The 23,538-nt window shown below is 38.0% G+C and overlaps 4 protein-coding genes across 10 annotated transcripts; 2 read left to right on the plus strand and 2 right to left on the minus strand.

The window, feature by feature from the left end:
- Positions 1 to 3,554: 3,554 nt before the first annotated feature.
- On the plus strand, positions 3,555 to 8,428 carry LOC133392787 (uncharacterized). The gene is made up of 2 exons (XM_061654177.1): positions 3,555 to 3,664; positions 6,234 to 8,428. The coding sequence occupies exons 1-2, from the start codon at positions 3,641 to 3,643 to the stop codon at positions 7,626 to 7,628; spliced, it is 1,419 nt and encodes a 472-aa protein (XP_061510161.1). The 5' UTR covers positions 3,555 to 3,640; the 3' UTR covers positions 7,629 to 8,428.
- A 1,785-nt stretch (positions 8,429 to 10,213) lies between these two features.
- LOC3292150 (uncharacterized) lies at positions 10,214 to 11,758 on the minus strand. 4 transcript variants are annotated; one of them, XM_061654182.1, is made up of 6 exons: positions 11,439 to 11,753; positions 11,260 to 11,362; positions 11,012 to 11,184; positions 10,759 to 10,934; positions 10,596 to 10,684; positions 10,214 to 10,452 (listed from the first exon to the last, which is right to left on the minus strand). In XM_061654182.1, coding segments are annotated over exons 1-6 (585 nt in total). In that variant the 5' UTR covers positions 11,481 to 11,753; the 3' UTR covers positions 10,214 to 10,450. The 4 variants fall into 4 exon arrangements, with proteins under 4 accessions (XP_061510166.1, XP_061510164.1, XP_061510165.1 ...); XM_061654180.1 differs by having other exon boundaries at positions 10,543 to 10,684; XM_061654181.1 differs by having other exon boundaries at positions 10,214 to 10,684; positions 11,012 to 11,181; positions 11,439 to 11,758.
- A 963-nt stretch (positions 11,759 to 12,721) lies between these two features.
- On the minus strand, positions 12,722 to 14,428 carry LOC1279679 (large ribosomal subunit protein uL13). Its single transcript, XM_061654179.1, has 5 exons — positions 14,289 to 14,428; positions 13,860 to 14,100; positions 13,630 to 13,775; positions 13,306 to 13,428; positions 12,722 to 13,222 (listed from the first exon to the last, which is right to left on the minus strand). Exons 1-5 carry the CDS (start codon positions 14,304 to 14,306, stop codon positions 12,947 to 12,949), a joined length of 804 nt encoding a protein of 267 aa, XP_061510163.1. The 5' UTR covers positions 14,307 to 14,428; the 3' UTR covers positions 12,722 to 12,946.
- A 403-nt stretch (positions 14,429 to 14,831) lies between these two features.
- LOC1279680 (kinesin light chain) lies at positions 14,832 to 19,245 on the plus strand. 4 transcript variants are annotated; one of them, XM_061654183.1, is made up of 7 exons: positions 14,875 to 14,896; positions 14,986 to 15,532; positions 16,006 to 16,232; positions 16,305 to 16,844; positions 17,174 to 17,425; positions 17,507 to 17,938; positions 18,092 to 19,245. In XM_061654183.1, exons 3-7 carry the CDS (start codon positions 16,044 to 16,046, stop codon positions 18,206 to 18,208), a joined length of 1,530 nt encoding a protein of 509 aa, XP_061510167.1. In that variant the 5' UTR covers positions 14,875 to 14,896; positions 14,986 to 15,532; positions 16,006 to 16,043; the 3' UTR covers positions 18,209 to 19,245. The 4 variants fall into 4 exon arrangements, with proteins under 4 accessions (XP_319447.2, XP_061510167.1, XP_061510168.1 ...); XM_319447.4 differs by having other exon boundaries at positions 14,832 to 15,532; XM_061654184.1 differs by having other exon boundaries at positions 14,880 to 15,158.
- Positions 19,246 to 23,538: the final 4,293 nt, after the last annotated feature.

Raw genomic sequence — 23,538 nt, forward strand, 5'->3', positions numbered from 1 at the left:
TCTTGTTTCATTTGTTTAAATTATAAATCAAATCTATACTGCATTTATCATTACAGAACAATGACATATGACCTAAATATCGTTATCGATAAATTTTCTGCTACAATCGATTCTGGAATCTAAACGAATAGAATTAATAGAACACTACTACTTGATCCATTTCTTCGAACTCGAACTTAAGAGAATCTTCGAAACCTCGAAACCAATACACAGAGGACACTGTCTAAATCTGACGAAACCCTCTTAACCTAGAGGAAGTTCATGAGGAAGATGCACAGAAGGATATTTGTCTCCGTATGTGTGTAATGACAATGGAGGAGCCGCTACAGCTAGTTTGTCGCTGTACGAACTATATACAGGTGTCCCCCGAGATACGACTGTATTTGGGATCGAAAAAATGTCCCAAAGCAAGGCGTAAGTCGAAAAAGTCGTATGTCGAATATCTATGAATATAAAGTTTACAACCGAACTTTAAGAGTTGGAATCTATGATATCGTGTATTTTATTTAAAATAATGTTCAATAATGTAATAATTATATTTTAAAAGCCTTATAAAATATAGATATTCAATATAGGGTAGTTGTGGAATCTTTGGAAATGTGTGTATAACGGTTATCAGTCCAGAAATTCAAAAAAATACATCAATTTCTTGTCAATGACAACTTTTAACTGTCAAAATCAAAATCGTCGTATCTGCGAATCGTCGTAACTCGAGGGGGTCGTAACTCGGGGGACGCCTGTACTGTATGACGATCTCAATGTCGTGGAGCCTATCAAGCTTGCTAGGCTTCGGTGATCATTAAATATTGAATCTGGGCCACTCCTCGAATAATTATATCGTACGGCTAATTAGGGTAAATGTACCTATAGTGGTGGTAGTACCAATAGTGGTGCTATTGCTCTAAAATGCGGTTCATAGGGCAAATTAAAAGTAATTAAGTTATTTAAGTTAGTGTGAAATGTTCTTTAGCCTTTTACAAAGGGTTTAAAAGTTAAATGGGGCCATTCCGTTACTTAGTGACCGAAAAATCCATTATTTTGTGAAATGTGTCAACATTTTTCCAAAATCCTTAGGATTTCATAACGAAACTTAATTTTCTGTTAACATTCTAAACGACCACATGACCACGCAATTACTAGTTTTTCAACATAACTGTTATTTAATGTTATTGTTTTACTAAAATTATTTGCCTTTTGACCATATTTATGCATTTTTTAATGTTTTTTACCATAGTGCCATTATAGGTACACAAAAAAGGCATGTTCCTATAGTGGTTATAGTTATAAAATCAATAAAAACAGGTCGTTTTAGATTTTTTTGAGGAAATTTTTCACATGTCGTACTGTTTTCACTAAAATAAGCAACAGAAATGAGTTTTATGTAGGTAATTTACCAAAAACAGGCCAAAATTCGCTTATCTGGCTGAATGAAAAATTGACTTCAAATCAAGCACACTCTTCCGGGTGTAGGTTGACAACAGGTTTGATGCAGTACTTTAGTGAATAGTTTCATTAATCAAATTTATACATTTTTTTACGATCAAATTACGCAAGAAACCAATATTATGGCAGTAATCCTTGCTATTCATACGAAAACAGCTTCGAAACTAAGTTTCATTGATATTATACACCGTTTTTTATGCATCTTTGTTTACCACCACTATAGGAACACAATACGACGACTATAGGAACCATACCACCATTATAGGTACAACGAAGCAGTCACAAAAATATGTATTTTTTCGTAAAATTGATGTGTTTCATGATAAAAATGGTTGTGATTGCAAAGTTAAAACATATTCCAAAACATATTTGTTAATACATTCAGAAATTATCCTTCCTGTCACTTTAAATCCATTAAAACACATAGGCACCTCTACAAATTGCACCACTATTGGTACCTTTACCCTATTATTTAAAAATTTAATCAAATGAATAGTGCTCAAAATTAGTAATATAGTATAATCGATACTGCTAAATAAAATAAAAGTTTACTTGTTATTTTCTTATTCCTTATAATTTTAAGAATACCATAATTTTAATCCTATGGTTCATAGTATTTTGTTAAAACAGAAATTCTTACATTTCATTATATTAATTCTATGGCACTATATTTTTGTTAAAATACCACATGCAAAGCACATGACAATGCACGGCAAAGAAAACAGCAAAAAAAACAATCTCAATCGTAACAATCCTCTAATAATGGCCTTGAGGCGCCATTTCTTCGCCATCGTGTTATTGACATACCCGAAGAAAGAGGAAAACAGCTGCACGGAACAAGGACTGCGTCACTGGCGACGGCGCAAACCACTTTTCACCCCCATAGAGTGGTCAGTGCTCCATTCCCTACTTGGCCATCATACCTGACGATGGCGTCTGAACTAGTCGGTCCTGTGCAGTTGTCTGGATCAGTGTGTTTCGATCGCTGACGACGCCCCGATGATATAATAAGTATCTGTGGTAGAAAAAGTCGCGAATCGATTACGCAAACGGCGAGTGGGAATCTGTACATATGGGTACCCGGGACAACCTTGTTCCGATACCGGTACTACCTAAAGCTTCGAGAAGAAAATACATAAAGCGAATGGAAAGAAAGGTGGAAATGTTGGGGCTGACACAGTTCAGTTCGTTTCATAGTGGAAGTGTTTGCCCCAGAGAGTCATCTCACGGATGAGAATTTTAAACTGTGTTTGTAATGCATGTGAAGCTTGTTCAGTAGATGGTTGAAAATGAAAGTGAAACGTCATAGCTTGTTAAATAGTAAATCTAATAAATAACTATTATAGCAACCACAAACAAATGCAAGCACAATTCCCAATTCAAATATTCATAAGAAAAATATATGTTTAAATAACTTTTTATTTATTTATATCTTATAATAACAATATGTAATGGCATTCCTTACTTACTTACATATTCGGGACTATAACTGCTTTGCGGTCTTGGCCTGCCTTAGGCCACTGTAATGGCATTACAGTAAGATCATTAACCAAATTTATTAACATTAAAATATTACAAATCAAATTTAGTTTAAAAGAAAATAAAACTAACAACATTTTGTATGCGATTTAAATTATGAATACATTGTAAACAATAAGGCAGGCATGGACCATTCCTACTGTTAACAAAATTTAAAGTTTAGACTTAAATAATTCTATCGTTCTTATTTCAAAAAAACATGTTTTCTCCCTTGAATCTCGACGACTTGCCGAACCAGCGTTTCCGGAGAAATGGAGGGCCATGTGAGTCGTAGAATAATCGAACATACATGCGAAAATACTGTACATAATTTGGTTTTGAATCCCCACCAGGCCCCCACAATCAAAGGCACATGGCTTGATGAACGAAAGCTCTTTCGCTGGGCACGATCCAATGTCGCAGCGCTGGGGCGGATGAGTGCGCGCCAAAATTACTCAATCCCTACCACACTTCCATGAGGCTGAGATCACCCCGACTCAGACAGCCGGTAATGTGGTTGTTTTTCACCATTTCTCCCACGACGTTTGCGTGCTTTCCGGAGGGGTGACCGATTGTTTATATATATTAAACGGTCTGGCGGATGTAAACAATCGTCAGTCAGTTTCCAGCGTCTCTTAGGAGAGGACTTCCACCGCATCGATCGTCTTCTTCGGGAAAGATGAAATCCCGATGGAACGCAGTGGTTAGTGTATTTTTTTTTTTAAATTCTGTTAATCCACTGAATCCATTACTATCGCCGTGAAAGCTCACGTATACCTATCGAAAGTGAATTGGACCAAATGACGCAATACAATTAGCGGGTTGAAGTACATAGATGTTGAGTGCGTGATAAGTTCATTTTCGGCTTTGTGTGACATTTGGCTTGAAACACGGTGTCATATATTTGTTTGAGTGAACGAATGTTTTGTGTAAATGTACAACCTACACAAATTCGCCAGCTGGCCAGCAGCACCAAGCCTAGTGAAAGTGTAAACAACAGTCTAGTCATTCACAAACGCTCAAATAGATTTGTTAATACAGAAAAACACAGTGATATGATTAACTACGCGCGGCATCGGAAAACATATCAGATAGTTTGTTTAAAATACTTTGGTTTGATGATTTTTTTAAGTGCGAAACCTTTTTACGAGGACAAACTATGTATCGTAGTTTTTTTTTTCGTGTCTAATAGCATTATTGATATTTTATTAATCATTCTTCCAAGTTTTGTATGCAAATTTGAGACACTTCTTCACAATGTAAACTAAATTGTATGCAAATTTTGCGTTTTATGTTGTTAAAGATGAAAATACTAACGGCTTTTGCTTGAAATGGTACTACATTATTTTTTAACAGTCATTTATTGATTTATAATTGATTGATTGTTGGAAATAATCCAGAAATTCTATGTCAAAGATACATTTTTAAATATTGAAACTTAAAATTTTGTTTTGAAACTTAACAAAACCATTAGTAACGTCGTTAAAATGGATAAAACACTGGCCATTGGCAGTGATACCATTATGTTCATTGTAAAATCCACTACCACTAATGTGTTCATAGCAAAAAAGTAAAACACCGACTTTTGCTCTAGTTAATTACAAAAAAAAATTTGTTTTATTGAGTTTGTTCACACATGAATTAAACATTACATCTACTTTTTTCCTAGACTGCGAAACGAAATCGGATCAAACAATTTCCAAACTAAAGATTTTACAACAAAAAAAAGTAAAGGGCATTCCAGCCGTTTCTCTAGCAAATCACACAGAACGGGCTCCCAAACGTTTTAGGGTTTTAGCTCACACAAAAGCACAGTATTTGCATGTTTGCGATATTGAGCTTTAACTTGATGATTTGTGCGATTTTACCAACCCGCACGCATTTATGTTACATCATTCAGCTTCAATACCGGAAAAGTTAACGCATTATCTCTCGGTGATCTACATATTATGTAAAGAGTTCTCACATGTTCCATGCCTTTTCATCTTGCATGATCCACCAACATAAACAATTGCTCTCTTCCGATTCCTCAAACAAATCAACGGGTATAGCCTTTCACTACTTTCAAAAAACATTACGGGCGCTACACAACCCATCGACCCATAAACGTATCCCATGCAGTTTGTGTGTTCATTCACTACAGTGTCGGAACCGATATAGCTGAAGTCATCAAGTCACACTTCTTTGGTGAGGGATCTATTGTTCACAGCTGAACGATGTGCAGCATTGATGACGATAAATGACGGCACGCTTCTGCGGACGCAAGCACAACTTAACACTCCAAAACATGCTGCAAGGTGCTTTGATGTCTAAGCCCACATCGACAAGGGGGCATGGTTTGAGTTTTTGTTTGATGAATTCCATCCATGACGGCTAACGTTTCTACTTACAACCACACTATTCATTTACGATGCGGTTTATGAATTGGCACGATACGGAACTGCAGCGTTACATGCCAGTCTTTGAAGCTTTGCGTAGATTTTTTAGGAAGTAAAATTTTCTTTAATAAATTATGTTACTTTAACATTCACACCTATAAATTTATATGAAATCCACATTCAAAGGAATCCAAGCTTAAGCAAATCAGGTTTTTTAAACTTATGTGCTCAGAAGACTTCAAACGTGTCTGTTTTATAACACGTTTACTTCTGCTTTCCTGGTTTCTGCTTCTTCTTTTTTAATTTGCTATATCATTTGCGAGAAAAGATTAAAAATGAATAGAAAAAAGGTCTAAATACTTCCAGGCAAAAAACACACACACATACATCGTCATATCAATGATATAATGCTTTAGTCCCTTTCTTGTTACGACGGCAGTTTATACAGCAAACCATTATGTAAACAAAAAACTTATTGAAAAGCATGTTTTGATTTTTATTTCATTGATGTGAACTTTGCAGATCTATGCTAATTAAAAATGCATGATCTCATGCATCAGCAACGCGCAATCGCATGCATCCGCATTCGGCGCTTGTTGTCACATCAATGACAACAATATAATCGTGCTACAACCGCCACTTTCTTCTCCTGATGGCATAACTAATAGTAAATGAAAAGCACACGAAGAAAACATGCTTAGATTGTTCCATAACGACAATGAACTTATACTATATGAAACTTGTCTAAAGTTTGTAATCAACATATTCGATGAGCTTTTGAGCCATTCATCAGTTATATCGAAATGCTTGTTGATGTATTTTGAAAAACTTCTACAAATATAAATTTGATTATTAAACAAAAATAATGTTTTACTTTTTTTAACGATATTTCAGGTGACTATCATCCTGATAGTTCAGTTCCAGGCTATCGTTATCCACACGAAAGCCATTATCGATCAGAAGGCGGAAGAAACCCACAACATTAACATACCAGAACCAGTGCAAAAGCGTGTCGGCTATGATTACCCAGCCCCGGAGGCACCTATAGCGTTTGATGAGCATCAACACCACATTGCTGAACCATTGCCATTGTTGCAACATGAAACATTGCTCGAACACGAACACGAAGACCACCATCACCACTATGAAGATCACCATCATCATGAAGATCACCATGATCCAGGCTACTGGAAAAAGAAACTGATCTGGAAAGAGGGTTGGAAAAAGATATGGAAACCTGGCAAAAAACAAATTTGGAAACCGGATTGGAAAAAGATTTGGAAACCAATCTGGGTACCGACGGAAATCCCTATATGGAAGGATATTCAGATTCCCGCTTGGAAGCAGATCTGGAAACCGGTGTGGAACGAGATACAAGTCCCGGCGTGGAAGGAAATACAGGTGCCGGATTGGAAAAAAATTTGGAAACCTATCTGGGTGCCGATTAAAGTTCCCGCCTGGAAGGAAATTCAAGTACCCGCATGGAAACAGATTTGGAAGCCAGTATGGAAGGAAATACAGGTACCAGACTGGAAGGAAGTACATGTCCCCGCGTGGAAACAGTACTGGTACCCAGAATGGATAAAAGTTGGCGTTCCGGGTGAAAAATATCTCGGTAAAGATCACGATGGCTGGGAATACACCAGCCACGATCTGTGGAAGAAGAAGCTTGTGTGGAAATCTGGATGGAAGAAGATTTGGAAAACCGAACAGAAGCAAATCTGGAGAACCGAGAAAAAATTGGAATGGAAGGCGGCCTGGAAGCAGATTTGGCATCCGGCCAAAAAACAGGTATGGGTAGAGGACAAAAAGCTTGGTTGGAAGGAAGCTTGGAAACAAATCTGGCGAACGGAAAAGAAGCAAATTTGGGTACCGGAGAAAAAGCTCGCCTGGAAGGCCGCCTGGGTGCAAATTTGGAAGCCTAGCAAAAAGCTAGTTTGGGTGCCGGATAAGAAACTGGAATGGAAGGAAGCATGGAAACAAATATGGGTACCAGATTGGAAGGAAATTTGGTTGCCTGCCTGGAAAAAGATCTGGAAACCGGTATGGATATCGGAATGGTTCCCCTCGCCCGATCATCATGACCATCATCATCACGAAGAAGTTGAGCACGGTTGGGACCGAAAGGATGGATCAAATCCTAAGATTTTATTCAAACGCAGTGAAGTAGGGACCGCCCAATCGAAGGCTGTAGAAGATCAGCTACCAGCAGTGTCCGCAAATATTACTCCAGCCGTCGTGAAGACGGACAGCACAGAGCACAAATCTGATTTTCGGTTTCCTTCTTAATTACCCATACCGCTACGAACGGTTAGCCAGTTAAGCAATTCCAAACAAAAAGTCAAATAATTTGTAGATTAGAATGTTACTTCCGTATATTTAATTTTTTTTTAAACCAACACCACGTAGTAATACGCGATAGGTATATTCTACGAACAAAGAGCCACAACAACGTTGCGTTTGATATATTATCGATCTTTGCCATTTTAGTAAAACATCTCGAACATACACTCTAGCAGTGTAGAACAATGCATGTTAAATTGTTTGTCTACAGCTGTTATCTTTTTCTGCACATGTTACACTGATTCGTATTACGATAATATAGCCCATTAAATGCAGTTCATTGCTCTGATCATGGTTCTTACGAATGCCTGAAGTAATGTTGTGATACTGTTAAACGTGAATTAAACTATTAAAAAAAAGGAAAATCTTGTGTCTTGTCTTCACTCATTTTCTGTGTAACCACATCCGCAGTTTGATCAATGCGTTAATTTTTACAGGTATTGTAAACGTATCCTACCACACAGATGGATAGTATGAGACGAAGAAACGAATATAAATTGAAACCGTGAAGCATTGTAAGAACCAGTACGTTAATAAGAAAATCTTTCTAAATTCCAAAAGATATCAACAGACACTTTGGCCGGTATTTGTTCTGTCAAAATTCAAAACAATAGAGAGGCTAACTGTGCCCTTAGTTAGGGTTTGTGAAAAATCACAAATAATTGGGTTCATTTTATACTTCATAACAATTACAGACACATACCGCACAGTCATTGTGGAATGCGTGTACAACATATCTAAATATTAGTGTTTTTTCACATGATTCATTTTGTGTAGTACAAATGTATAGCATATATTAACGGTTCTAGTTAATGTATCCTGTACTGTACCTGTGCTCAGGACGCAAAATAAACGGCTACTTTCGTGCAACCGCGTATGGTCTCCAATAGTGTTGATCCGCTACTGCCTATACTACAATCTATAGTACTCTACTGAACACGTGAAAACTCAATGCAATATGGTTGCCGATGCATGAACATTTACAGTTTTGAGTACATATTTCGTGATCCGAATGACACGATTTTATTAAACATTGACAGTTGGTTTAAGTAATATATACTGTGTTGAAACGGTTCAATAAGACCGTCGAATAGGACAATATTATTATATTATATGCTTATTTTTTTTAGAATGAAATGAGTCGAATGAGATTTTATTTTCTTTTAAAAGAGTACCAATAATGTAGAGAATTTTTATACAACCGTTCATTGTCAGCATACCAAGCGCAAACATTTCTTTGTCTTTTTAAACCCTGAATTGTTTTATTGAAATGCACATTATTAGGATTGTATGTTAGTTTTTTTTTCTCGCAAAAAACTGGTAAACGGTCTAAGCATGTCATAAGCCACTCATGGGCTGGATTAGCAATGAGCAATGAGCAATGGCTTACTTACAGCATGATAATCAGTAGGAAGGAACACGCTCGGTAAAGTTGGATGGAAAACTTTCAGGATCTTTCGTACTGGGCTAAATGGGCTTCAACTAGGTGCTAGAAAAGGTCATGCGAGACTCGAAGCTGTCTCGGGAACCATTTCCCTTTTAGTGGCACAACTAGCAGTTCGACTAACATATCGAGACTTATGTAGATGTAGCGTACAGGTAGGTGAACGCAGTTGTGAACTCGCCTAATTATTCACCTATCTCGGGTCAAAGGTCAGCATCGAACACAACATGGAAGCTGACACGAAATCATGCTGGATGCCAACCGACAATTCTATAGCTTGAAAAAGCAGTTTACCTCAAACGACCTGTCGCAATGGACGAAAGCCGGGACTATATAGTACCTATATAGTACCGGTACTCACATACGCCCCTGAGACATCGAAGCTCTCCAAATCTGACGAAACCCTCTTAGCCATGGTCTAGAGGAACACTTCCGAACTTTTGGCTCTGTATGTGTGGGAGGACAATGAAGAAGACGCTAAAACGACGAGCTAAACGTACGGTATGGCAATCGCACTGTTGTGCAGCTTATCAAGCTTGCTAGGTGCCGGTGGGATGGACATACGCATAGCATCGGACGACTCAGCCCGTAAAGTCCGTTAGGGCAATCAACAAGTACAGGGGGCGTGGTAGGTCCTCGTTAAGGTGGTATGATAGCGTAGAAAAGAAACAATAAACCATAAAATATCAATAAACAATTGAATGACGCCAGTATGAATAATGTCGGGAAAAAATGATTTTAAAAGTTTTGGGAATCACTGTTCTAGAAAAATAATCCGTTGCTACTATTACAAATTCTTCTTTTTCTTTGCTCAACAACCGATGTCGGTCAAGGCCTGCCTGTATCCACTTGTGGGCTTGGCTTTCAGTGACTAATTGATTCCCCCCCCCCCATAGCAGGATAGTCAGTCCTACGTATGGCGGCGCGGTCTATTAGGGGATTGAACCCATGACGGGCATGTTGTTAAGTCGTACGAGTTGACGACTGTACTACGAGACCGGCTCACTATTACAAATACGGCGACATTATTTACAGTGCAGTAAAAACATTACATAATCATAGAATAGATACAAACAAATCACTTTCATTTTTGTTCTAGGAATGCATTTGCTTCAATTCATACTATAACATACAGATCATTTCATTTCATACATATCAAAAGCAGCAAGAGAATATACCATAATATTCTAACTAAAGTTCAATCAAATATTTCACTAATTCCCGTTGTTTTCAAAATGGCGCAGTTTCCCTTTATCGTGTGCTGAATAGAGATTGAGGAACATGGGCTTAAACGATTGTAAGGGCCAAGCTAACTGTTAACGATTTCTAAAACGATATGAAAATGTTACAATGTTACAAAGAAAAGTAAAATTGAGAAAATGTTGAACACATCGTTTACACATCGAAATTCCATACCAGTTGTTAACATGTTTCGTAACGTGAAATGAATTAAATGTTATGTTACTCACATAATTGACTAAACAACGGAGAATCATAGTTATCATTAAAACTATTTTCCACCTTTTCTAGCTCTTGTTCGTGACACTGAATAGTAGTTCTGTATAAGAAATAAAGTATAACAAAGGTGGAGGATTATAATAACCAAATCTCAGTTATGAAAGTTGTACTTACTCAGTGTCTCGTAAAATCTCCTTCAAAACGTCTACCAAGCCAGACATTTCTAGTTCTTCTGTGTTCACCCGCTGTTGTTTAGCATTCAAATCATATTGCATGGAATGTTTTTTCGAACGCAATTCACGAATTTGAGTGCGACATTTATCCAACTCCTTATCAAGATGGCCAGATCGCTAATAAAAAAAAAACAAAACAAAACAAAAATAGCTAGTTTTCCCTTATTCGAAAAGAAATAATATGTTATACTTACCATCTGAGCGTACAATCTATTCAGTTCCATGGCGTTGGTCGAAACTTGATTACGTACTTTTAACAAATTTTCCGAATTGCTCACCTTCCATGGTGCCAAAGCGTCTGCCATCAGTAAATTGTCCATCGATGCTAACGAATCAGAATCCATCGTCTTCAGGAGCGCAACATCTCCTATTGGAACGTTTATCATTTGGCCTTATTACTGATGTTATTGCTAAATTGGCATGAATGGCAATTGTAACTCACCAACCGAAACAAATTTTGTTATTGTGGACTTGAGAAAGTTCTGCGATAGAAACCATAATAAAGTGCTTTCTAATTGATCCTGTTCCATCACTGTTTCTCGTGTCTGAAAAAAAAGGCGGAAACCAATGGTGTAAATAGTGATGAAGCACATAAATCAGGCACACAAAATAACCCCTCACCAAACACGCAAGCTCTTCCTCACATTCAGTCATGGAAGCCATTTTCGGACTAACTTAAGTTAGGAACTTTGCAGTTAATTCCTATTGACGCACACTTGTAACTTGCGCTACTACAAGACTCTGTACGAGCTATAGAATGTCACTAAATTTACACCAAGCGCCGTTATGCTGCACTCTAGATTAGAATGAAGTGATCTTTAGTATTCACTCTTTTGCAAATAGTCCAGATCACACGAAATGCTTCTGGCTCCGAAGCGTTTACTTCTCCTTCTGCTAGATCTTTGCGTCCATCTTCGGCAACATGACTGTTCTTGGCTTACGTTTGCTGTCACATTCATTCCATGTATGAAAACAGTAGACCAAACAGAATCTGTGACATAATTTTTTAATTTTTTTTTTGGTTTATATTGCCATATCAGGAATTTAAATTTTTTTAATAATGAAATAAATTTAAGCAATACGGCCTTTTTGGACCGTTCCTCCTGAATAAAAAAATAATAATGAAGTAAATCAGATAGCATCAGTTTTGAAATCATTAACGGCTAGAACATAACATAGAATAGCACAATACGTATTACGACCAACAAAACTAAGATCGCATTAAATCTAGTGTGTTGCGATTTTCACTAAATTCCTCTGTTTTTGTCTTGTTTATTTTTCTTTATTACTTTTGCAATTTGCTTTGCACGGCTATGATTTACATATTGATTTCGATTATGCTATGCTAAGATTTTAATTTCAACAATTGCTAGTGTTAATCGTATAAATTGTGCACGATGTATGTTTAACTACAGGATCAGGAATCAATCGACGCATAGGTTATTATAATCTTTTTTTTTAATTCAGCCACAAATGACTCAACATGACCAAAAAGCATATCAGTATATTGCTTTCATACTGCGTTGATTAAGATAAGTGCAAGAATATACATTCTTTTCCTAAGTTACGCAGTTAATATTTTCCGGAGACAGACATTAGCGTACCTCCAACACCTGTGATACTTATGAGGAATGGATAATATTGATTTACATTTAAGTTAGTTTGCAAGCGTTATTTTTTAAGGACTACTTCGTATTTTCTGCTAGCAAGCAACTGATGCTGACCAAAGGACACATGTAAAATCCGTTCATTTTGCTAAAAAAAACCTGTTTTACGTAAGTCGATAACATACAATAGAGTTGTAATATATTTTTCCGTAACAATGTTATTGTAGTCTTTATATCGCTTAATATAACTGTTAATTTCGGATAAATTGCTACCATCAAACACAACAATGGGTATTATTAGTTTCTTCGCGTACACATATCGCGTATGTTTGTATATTTTCTTCCTTCATATTAAACTGCATTGGTTTACAACGATTCTGATGGTGGCAATCTTGTGCAACGCAGCCTTGGTGATAGCATCTTGAAGAACCATTGATGTTGAAATTGAAGCTCTTCATCAAACACCATCACCACACCAAATTTGTCCCCCGTCAAGGCAAAACTTCTTCCGATTTAATAAGATTAAGCCTTTGCCTTCGCCTTTGCCGGAGCCTTGGTGGTTGCCTTTTTCGCCTTGGCTGCAGCCCTGGCTGCGTATTTTGCTTCCTTACGGGCGGCCTTGGCGGCAACGTACAGTTCCTTGCGCTTGCGCTTGCCAAGCTTCGGCGGAACGGCGTTCACCACTGGTTTGCTGTACTTCTTCTCGAATTCCGATGTGAGATAACCATACTGCTTCAATACAGCATTCTGCGATTCAATCCTCTTGGCCACAACGGCACGAGCACTCCATGTGATTTTCTGTAGATATTTGCAAGAAATATTAGTTTGATTCAATTCAGACATCAGCAATTTTCAGCACTCATAGGATTCGGTCATTTTACCTTCAGCTTCTTCTTGTGCATGTAAGCAATGCGAGCCTTGATCTTGCGCTTGGCTTCCAGGTTGTTCACGACGTCTCGGTACTTCCAGCCGACTTCATGAGCAACGCGATCGACCGTACAGTACTGTGAAGAAATGTCAACAAAAACACAATTTAAGCAAAGTTCAATCAGTTATTGGTACTTCGGAAAGCTTGGAGACATAACAATAACATTGAGAACTATTCCTTTAAGTATCCTCATCGAAAAACACCGACGCTTCAGTGTGCAGCTACACACTACACTACAATAATCTTTCCTTTTGTTTTCATCACTTGCTTGACTTACCTTTCGGTCTGGGCGCAGGCACAGCTGACGCAGGGCGATCGGAACGCACACTCGCTTCATCTTGTCATATGGCGGAGGAATGCCCTCATACACCTTCAAGCGACGGAGCGCATTCGCACCGCGCTTGGTCTTGTGGGGGACCATTCCTGTAATACATTAAAATTATATGATAAACCTCTGAAACTGCTACAGCCACAACACAATCACTGCCGGTAGGCAAATATACATACCACGGATGGCCTTCCACAACATACGGCTCGGAGCGCGGAAATGGAATGGACCGCGTGCCGGGTTGACGTTACATCTTTTCCGCAGGTAGGCCAAGAACTTGATCTTGTTGCGGAAGAAATGGCCCGACAGCTGAAGGCCCTCGCAGCGCACCACGACCACCGAGTTACCAGACAGGATCTGCTTGGCGACGACCGAGGCCAGTCGACCAAGCAAGTGTCCACGTCCGTCAATTAAAATTGGCTGAAAAGATTCACATGCAACAAGACGGGAAAGTGTCATTAACTATCACATTTTACAGCACGTTCGATGTCCAGCGCCCGGTTTGGTCTGCACGCTTTATCACAAGAAGTCATACACAACTTTTGCAAACCAAAATCGCACCCCTGCCATCAGTTTTTCGTAGTTTTTTAACATTTCTTGATAGATACCTTCTTCGTGCGTACCATCACTTTCGCAAACACCAACAAAAAGAACTAGGAAGTGTCGTTCAGCGGAAGTCATGAATCGAGTGACAGCTCCCGGGCGGCTTGCTGGCTGTCATTATTGTCATAGATCGTTCAGAGACTTTAATCACCACTTTATTCACCACGGCCAAGGTACATACAACATTATGCATGAACTCAAAAAATTTAGCCACAAACAATTTTTTTTTTGAAATGTTTTATGAACATTCTTTTTTTCTATTCGCAAGTTTCTAAATCTCTAAAATCGAATCTTATAACTACTTCTTTGAAATGCTTTAATGTTTTGTGTGTTAATTTTTCAATCAGGGAGCACCCGAGAAACATAAATTTTTATGTTGATCATTGTTTTGAATAGACTTTACTTTACTCAATAATTTTCACATGGACAATAAATTTCCTTTTTTTTTTGTTTAAAAAATTATTCACAACCTAAAACATGGTATTTTCAGTTCGATTCGTATCCGATAATTAATAGAACGGCTAAAACCACCATCAAATTGGTAAACCGAAGCCGCTGTTTCGCATGCGACTTTCCCAAAAAACCTGTCGTGTAAAAACAGTGTAACGCCAACGTAACCAGAGTTTCAGTATTTTATTCATACTAAAGAAGCTAAAATTCTTTGATTTGATTAGAAAATAACATACATGTTTTTAATTTCAGTAACATTATTATTTTGCTTTCAAATGGATATGTTTTTGAGGAATGCAGGTGTTACAATACGTCACTCAGAGGGATAATTTTGTCCGCATAATGATTACAGTGTGTAGTTTTGTTTGCCCTGTCCTGCTATTTCCATCATCGATCATATAGCTTTCAGTTGTGATTATCGACAGGTGCGGTATTGTTGAAGAAAGTACAATTTTCATTAGTTTATTGACGTGAATCAATGCACCGACCGAGTTAAATGTTATAAAAATCGTCGTACAAGTTCATTGCAATATATGTACATCCCACGTTAAACGAAAAGTGTATGGGTGTTTATATATGTACATGTAGGTGTGTGTGCGTGTGCATGCAAACTAATGTGGTTGTGTAGGTGCTGTTTAGTGAAAGAAAATTAGTTTTTCGTCCATCTCTCGTGTGTTTATTGATTTCTTGACGAAATCGTATTTTGTAAAATCTTCGTTCCAAAACCTATATCTATTGTGGACCATTGAATCACATTGTGCAAACACAACTTAGCCACTGTCTGCAACGATTTGAGAAGGTACGAATTGTCGACGACGTGACAAAAAAAGCTCTAGAAAATAAAGAAATCCACTTACACTAAGCCAGCTTCCACCCCCGTAAGGAGCTCATGAAAATACAGTCGCTTTTTCCTGGATGCAATTTACCTCATGTAGAGAAAGTATTTGCTTTTGTCTTTTCGTGAAACTTGAAGCATTGAAAAGATCGACGAAAGTCTGTGAGCTGTAACGGTACATGATATTTCTATAGCGTCGCTGGCAGGTAACATCGATGTGTGTGGAGCATAGAATGAACTGGAACGATGCAACTGTACAATTCGGATTTCACGGTTCGCTTTACGTTTGCTCTATTGATCGTTTCATCGCATACTTTGGTTATCCATGTTTTGATGATGTCATTCCAATACGTCACCTGCAGCGCCCCAGACTCAATGCAGGAAAATATTAATAACACACAAAAATTAACAAAGCTCCTACTATCGTGTCGTTTCAGTTTTACTTGAACAATAGCAACACCAGTAATCATTCACAATGACACAAATGGCTCAGGAAGAGATTGTCTCGAATACCAAAACGGTAATGCAGGGCCTAGAAGCGCTGCGCGTGGAGCATGTCACACTAATGAATAACTTAGCGGAGGGCAGCAAAACCGATCCAGATAAAATGGAAATCGTAAAGAAAAATATGGAGAACATCGAGCTCGGTCTTAGCGAAGCGCAAGTAAGCACTCTAATACACTGCTTTCTATCCTTTTATGGTATTTCCTTTATTATACATACATTTTTCACTTAGGTCATCGTGATGCTGTTTGCTCATCTGCAAAACATCGAAGCCGAAAAGCAAAAATTACGAACGCAAGTGAAACGGCTGTGTCAGGAAAATGTATGGTTGCGTGACGAGCTGGCCATCACGCAGCAAAAGCTGCAGGCATCGGAACAAAGCGTTGCACAGTTGGAAGAAGAGAAGAAACATCTAGAGTTCATGGCGTCCGTGAAAAAGTACGATGAAATACAAGAAAATGAAGATAATTTGGAAAAGTCTCGCACCGATCCGGTGGTGGAACTGTTTCCGGAGGATGAAGCAGAAGAACGCAACAACATGTCACCAACGCCACCGAATCAATTTGCTAATCATGCAAATGCCGGCTACGAAATACCGGCCAGATTGCGAACGCTACACAATCTGGTGATACAGTACGCATCGCAGGGACGGTACGAAGTGGCCGTACCGTTGTGTAAGCAAGCACTGGAAGATCTCGAGAAAACAAGTGGGCATGATCATCCAGATGTGGCCACAATGTTGAACATTTTGGCGTTAGTTTACAGAGACCAGGTAAACTTTAAATGATACGTACTAGGTTTAATTATGTTTTGTTACTTTTGTCAAGAGACATTCACTGCAAAATTGGTTTTTCTGTGTTTATTATCATTTGAGTGATATTGTTTGTGGCACTTATTCTTATTCAGTCTCCTTTTGCCTCGGATTGTTCTAAAATTTAGTTTATGATTTAAAAATTGAAGGACTAAGATTGCATGCATGGCACCAAATTTGAATAGATATCCTTTTTATTAGACGTTTAATCATACATTTTATGTTGTTATTAATTATCTTTACATTGCTTTTCTATTCAATATTGTCTTGTCTTGTTTATCACTCTTTAGAACAAGTATAAGGAGGCAGCCAATCTACTAAACGATGCTCTTACGATTCGCGAGAAAACTCTTGGGGAAAATCATCCGGCCGTAGCTGCTACGTTAAACAATTTAGCCGTTTTGTATGGTAAACGGGGCAAATACAAAGATGCGGAACCGCTTTGCAAACGAGCGCTAGAAATTCGGGAGAACGTGCTCGGCAAATCGCATCCTGACGTGGCCAAGCAATTGAACAACTTAGCACTTCTTTGTCAGAACCAGGTATGTCCTGTTATTTATCGGTTAAGATTTTGATTCCTCCAATGTGTGGTGTATACTATACCTTAATTTTCCATTTTCCAGGCAAAGTATGAAGAAGTGGAAATGTATTACAAGCGAGCCTTGGAAATTTACGAGATGAAGCTAGGTGGCGACGATCCAAATGTCGCGAAAACTCTCAACAATCTTGCCAGTTGCTACTTGAAACAAGGCAAATACAAGGAAGCAGAAATGCTATACAAAGAGGTGCTAACGCGAGCACACGAGCGGGAATTTGGTGCAATTAATGGTGAAAACAAACCAATATGGCAGGTGGCCGAAGAGCGCGAGGAGAACAAACTGAAGAATCGAGAAAATACACCGTACGGCGAATATGGTGGATGGCATAAGGCCGCGAAGGTGGACTCGCCCACCGTTACTACGACCTTGAAAAATCTCGGTGCTCTATATAGAAGACAGGGCAAGTACGAAGCCGCAGATACGTTGGAAGATTGTGCTCTACGAAGCAAGAAAGAGGTACGCAAATAGGCAAGCAGTAGTTATAACAACACACCAAAACTAACCCAATCAAATCACCATCTTAACTAATCCAATATTAAACAACAATATCTAATCGGTCAAGTTTCTTCGTGTAAACGCGTAAACGTTTACGATGTTCCTTTCTGGCAGGCATTGGATTTGGTGAAACAGTCGAAAGTGCTCGGTGTATCGGACGATAACAAGCGCCAGAAGAGCGGCAACAGCAAAGATGATAATGATGATCACAACAAACGTGTGCACAAATAATTGGTGTTACGCGCCGACACTGCACATTTTAAATGCTAATATAGCAGAACGATTTATAATAGCCGGTTTAAACATTAAGCAAAGTGACAGAATACTTAGCAGTTAACAGTACGCTGAAGAAGGTGCAGCAATTTTCCATTCCCAAAAGCTGATGGACCTTCAGTCCAACATCTCAGTGGTCGCTTATTCATGTTACTAGTGTTTTATAGTTTTGTTTTTTTTTTCGTTTTGTATTTCAAATAATTTCGAAAACGACATCAATTTCTGTTAGTTTCTTTTTGTGTCATTCTCTCTCGTTCTCTCCACTTGTCTCATTATTTCTCCACAATGAATTGCCCATGAGTACTATTTTTAAAAATGTTGAAATGTATGCATCAAATTTCAAGCAAGAAACAACACTTTTAAGCACGTTAATTGCACGACAACATCCATTTGGTCATCCACCACGTGCTTTTGGGATCAGTACAGATCGATTGATTTGGCGTGGATGGATAATCTTCATAAACAAGTTTTTTTTTTCAGACAGAAGATACTTCTAATGAGCGATTGTGGTTTTATTATGCTTAAAAAAGCACTAAACACTTTGTTGTAGTTTGAAATGCTAACAATCTACAAGTAAAACTATATCCGCAGGAAAATAGAAAAATAAATGCAAATAAACGATTCCCATTAATTTAAAAATTATCTTTCGGCAATTGAACGGGAACAGGTAAACATAATCTCAAGATAGGAATGATTGTGTTGAAAAAAAAACAACTATAACTAATAAGAGACATTTCGAGAAACAGGGAGAGAATGAAAGGGGATGAATAAAAAAGAGCGAGAATCTGATTTTTTGGAAGGAATTGTTCTATTTATCAAACATGACGCAGAAGAGCAAAGCAGATAGATAACTACGCTTTTGATAATAAAACAAAAATGCATACCGATTATTTAATCATTTCCAAAGTAATCTGTAAGACATAGAAATGCTTATAAAACAATATGACATACATTTTTGCTTGTGTTTTTCGCCTAAACGGAGTTCTAAAAAATAACTGCACTTTGTCCAAATTGTTTTAATTACGAGTTTAAGGAAATCCGAAAAGTTGGGAAGCGCATTAAAAATTAAAAAATAGCTATTTGTGCTATGGCTCATGGCAGGTACGAGAAAGCATGAGCGACTATGTCTCTTGGGTGCATGATTTCAGGTGGGTAGCGCCAAAGTAGACTAAATACCCGAACAAATGGTCTGTTATGCTTTATTATAATGATACTGATGATTTTAGTGGACTCGAATTTGTTGCACCTTCGGGTCGGACTGAATCTATGTTGGCCCGACTCGACCAGAACTCGCTTCACCAACGAGATCGGACACTTATGTTTTTTTGCAATTAACGTAATCTTTGCACCTTCTGAACCTACTTACCGTTATGGGTCGCTCCGAACGATTCCTGCTCGCTTTCGGATAATAATAATAATAATAAAGTTGGAAAAAATTCGCAGTCCGGAATCGACTTCGGAATTAATAGCATTATCCAGAGCCGTCCGGAATCGTTCGGAGTCAGAGTCATCCGGAGTTCTCCGGAATCAAACGGAGTTCACCCCCCAACAATCATCGACTTCGATGGGGCCCCAACAATCACCTACTTCAATGCACTATGGGGCGACCTCGAACAAACTGCCATGTTAATAAGTCCCATAATCCATAAGTCATGTTTGCACTATTTACGATATATATCATATCGAATCTTGTTTTAAAGGGTCACTTTACTTATGAAACGTGATTTTAGGTGTCGGAAATCGAGATGGCGCCACTGTACATTGTTTTTACAGGGGGTTTCACTTGTTACACATATTTTGGCACACAATATAGATACCTTCGGCCCAATAGCAAGGTTGATCAAGGAGATCATTGCGTCATACTCTAAGCGTTGGTATTCATACCCTAGAAGAAAATACTGGTACCAAAGTTTTTCTAACAAGAGAAAGCTATGTATACCATTGCTGTACATTGTCACATACACATATTGCAAACGCTGAATACAGTTGATGACTCGAACTTAGTTTTATATTTGAGAACTATTGTATTGTTTTAAATAATAAAACTTTTATAATATCCTATCCGAAATATAAACCACTAATAATCAAATTAGTTAAAAATTATGTTGGCAGGATGTCGACAGCATGTGCGTTATACAAAACAAAAGCATTTGTAAACATCGGTCTATCAAGAGCAGCTCGACCTAGTTGCATAGATAGGGACGATTGGATTAGTTTGTGTGCCAATGCAAACCACAATTAGTTGCAAATCAGCATACGAAAAGACGACACTTATTTTAAAACAGCTCAAATAAATCGACAGTTTGTAAAATTATCCTTAACGTTAGGGACCCAATGAACCGATTTCTATACACGTAGCATGCAAATCAACGTGCTCATAGCACTCTACCTTAAACAATTCGTTAGTTAAAAAGTAAACGAAAATATCTCGATGGATATTTTTGAGAAAAAAAAACAAAATATTTAAAAATCAAACTATGATTTAAATTAATACTGTAATTTGATTGATCTATTTTTAACGGAACGTTTTCAACTCCGCTTAGCACCGCTTCGAAGTCGGTTAGTTCATTTGATGTATCTTTGTCAATAACGCTTAAACCTTCTGCGGGTACAAAAAATGTGTAACGGTTTCTGGATATATTTTTACAAAATTTCAGATACGTACAAAATGCTATGGTTTAAATAAAAAGGAACAAATATCCCGAACACGCCGCAACGCCAAGTACAGGGCGTCTGTTGTTTGTGTGCAGGTGAAAGATTTATGTATGGCGTACCCTGCACAGGCACTCGCTTCATACATGTTTGAATGTAATGTGGAATGATTTTTCAACTTTGACCTGTCATAACTTCTGAAGTTGAATTGATAGAGTTATAATATTACAGATATTTCTTAACTAACTATTTAACTTTGTAATTAACACGAGTATTTCTTAATTCGTGAAATCGCCTTGCGGCCCGCTCTTTGGCGATTGCTGGCCTAGTACTCTGTCAACTTCTATGCATACTCCATACTATAGACCGGTGCTCCCCAACCTTTTTAGTATCGCGGAACATTTGGCTTTGAAAATACATTTGCCGTGGCCCACATCCATTGAGGACATACGTTTTTTAGAGTTATTTCAATGTTTTTGATAAAAAAACATTTATTAATCTTACTCTAGACCTTCCTTCCTTCTTTTGGCTCAACAACCGTTGTCGGTCAAGGCCTGCCTGTACCACTAGTGGGCTTTGGCTTTCAGTGACTAATTGATTTCCCCCCGTAGCAGGATAGTCAATCCTACGTATGGCGGCACGGTCTATTTGGGGATCGAACCCATGACGGGCATGTTGTTAAGTCGTACGAGTTGACGACTGTACTACGAGACCGACTCAGTTACTCTAGACATGCCTGTTGAAAATTTAATCTTAATGGTGGGGACAAAAATGCACGATATGTATAATAAACTTCTGCTTTTCAAAAATAAATTCCTACTTCAGGTTGGAGACCAATGCTATAGACTATCCTAGCGACCGCCTAGTCCGACTACCGTTAGATCCTCTGCAGGTTGAATAGCACTTCTTGTGTTAGCGATTTTATTTGATGTCCATATACGCGATTATTTTGCCGCTTATCACTTATAATACGTAATTTCTTTAACAAGCTGTGATATACCGTCTGGCTCATCTTATCGTATGGAAAATCAAACAAACGTTAAATAAACTTCGAATCGCATTTCCACTGTTCTTTCTTTTGTGGAACTGACTATGTTACAATATGTAGAACACATTTTTTACTAGAATCAAAAATAATAGATAGGGTCTCCCCAATAGCGTCCGTCGTGCCAAACTCGGCTGTAGAGAGCCTATAATGTGGCCCGCAAAGAACTTGTACATGTGAAAAGAATAGTTAATTATTTTGGTTGTATCAATCAAAAACAGTTTTTTTATATATTTGATAACGAAAATCAAGCTTCAATAATAGATAGCTGTAGAAATTTTAAATATTCAGTTTTACTTTTCTTATCAAAATAAGGTTAAACTCCTGGTTAATTTAACTCGTGGTCTAGAATGTATCAAATTTCTAAAGCTTTTAATAATTGAATCTTGATTTTCGTCATCTTCTATTTGGTCTATTGACCTACGCGGACATGCCGGCCTATACAGGGACCCATGCAGGGCATGTTGTTAGGTCGTACGAGTAGACGACTGTAATACGGGATTGTTTTTCGTGTTAAAACAGTAAAAATGATTGTTTTATTTAAATAGACTATTAATTGCATCCTTTACAAAATCATCGTTGGTCGCATTATAGGCATTCGGCCCTCGGGCCGTACTTTGGAGACCCCTGGTCTAGGTCACGATTTTACCATGGCCATACGTATCAAAGTATCGGTCCATACGTATTAAACTATCACTATCATCGCTCAATAAAATAAAGCTAAGCAGCACAAAACTGACAACGAAAGAAATGTAGAAGAGAAAAAATGAATATGATAAGAAGTGTCGTATTGTTTTCGAACTATTCTTGCAAGAGTTGGACTTAAGCTATTTATTTTGAGCAACGGGTACGTTTTACAGTATACCTGGGAAGGTAGGGTAAATGTTTCTGTCTAAAAATAACATTTTCCAAACAAGCAAATTGGATGAAATGATAGCAAAGAGAAAGGAATACGCAGCTCTCTTCGAAATTTTGAATTGAATGATTGACAGCACGAGCAATCTTCTACGGAGAAGGGGCAATCATTATAATTGTTTATAATTACACCGAAAATGTTTTTTCGGGAACAATCAGTTTGCCGAACGGATAGCGATACATTGGGATGCCACAGGAATGGAGTTTAGAATTGGATGTTATAGTTTTTTTATCTTTTGCTGGGGGTCGGTTAGAGGTTCATTTCCAAAGAATCGACTGCCGCGGTCAATGTAAGGAAGAATCTGCTATAGTGTTCGGCTGTGGCAGTGAAGGAAATTGTCGATGATTGCGTGCAGACTAAAATTCTGGCTTGACATAATTATTTTAGTCGGGTCGGTTTCAAACAAAAGCGTTTGAGTGTGGTGAATGGGGAACATTTTATATAAACGTTGATAGAATTAAATATAGTTCAATGCGAGCTCCGATTCCAAGCCAAGTAACACGCGATCGAATTTGCTCTATGTGATGGGAAGACTGGTTTACAGGTCGAAAAAGAAGAGAAAACACCCCATTTTTGCTGCCCTATGTACATGTGCGGCACTACCCGTGTGTCGTACACCCACGAATCATTGAAAATATTTGCGCATGTCTCGCCAATGATAACCATTCTGCAATG

The sequence above is a fragment of the Anopheles gambiae genome, chromosome 3, assembly GCF_943734735.2.
Source record: "Anopheles gambiae chromosome 3, idAnoGambNW_F1_1, whole genome shotgun sequence".
Lineage (NCBI taxonomy): Eukaryota > Metazoa > Arthropoda > Insecta > Diptera > Culicidae > Anopheles > Anopheles gambiae.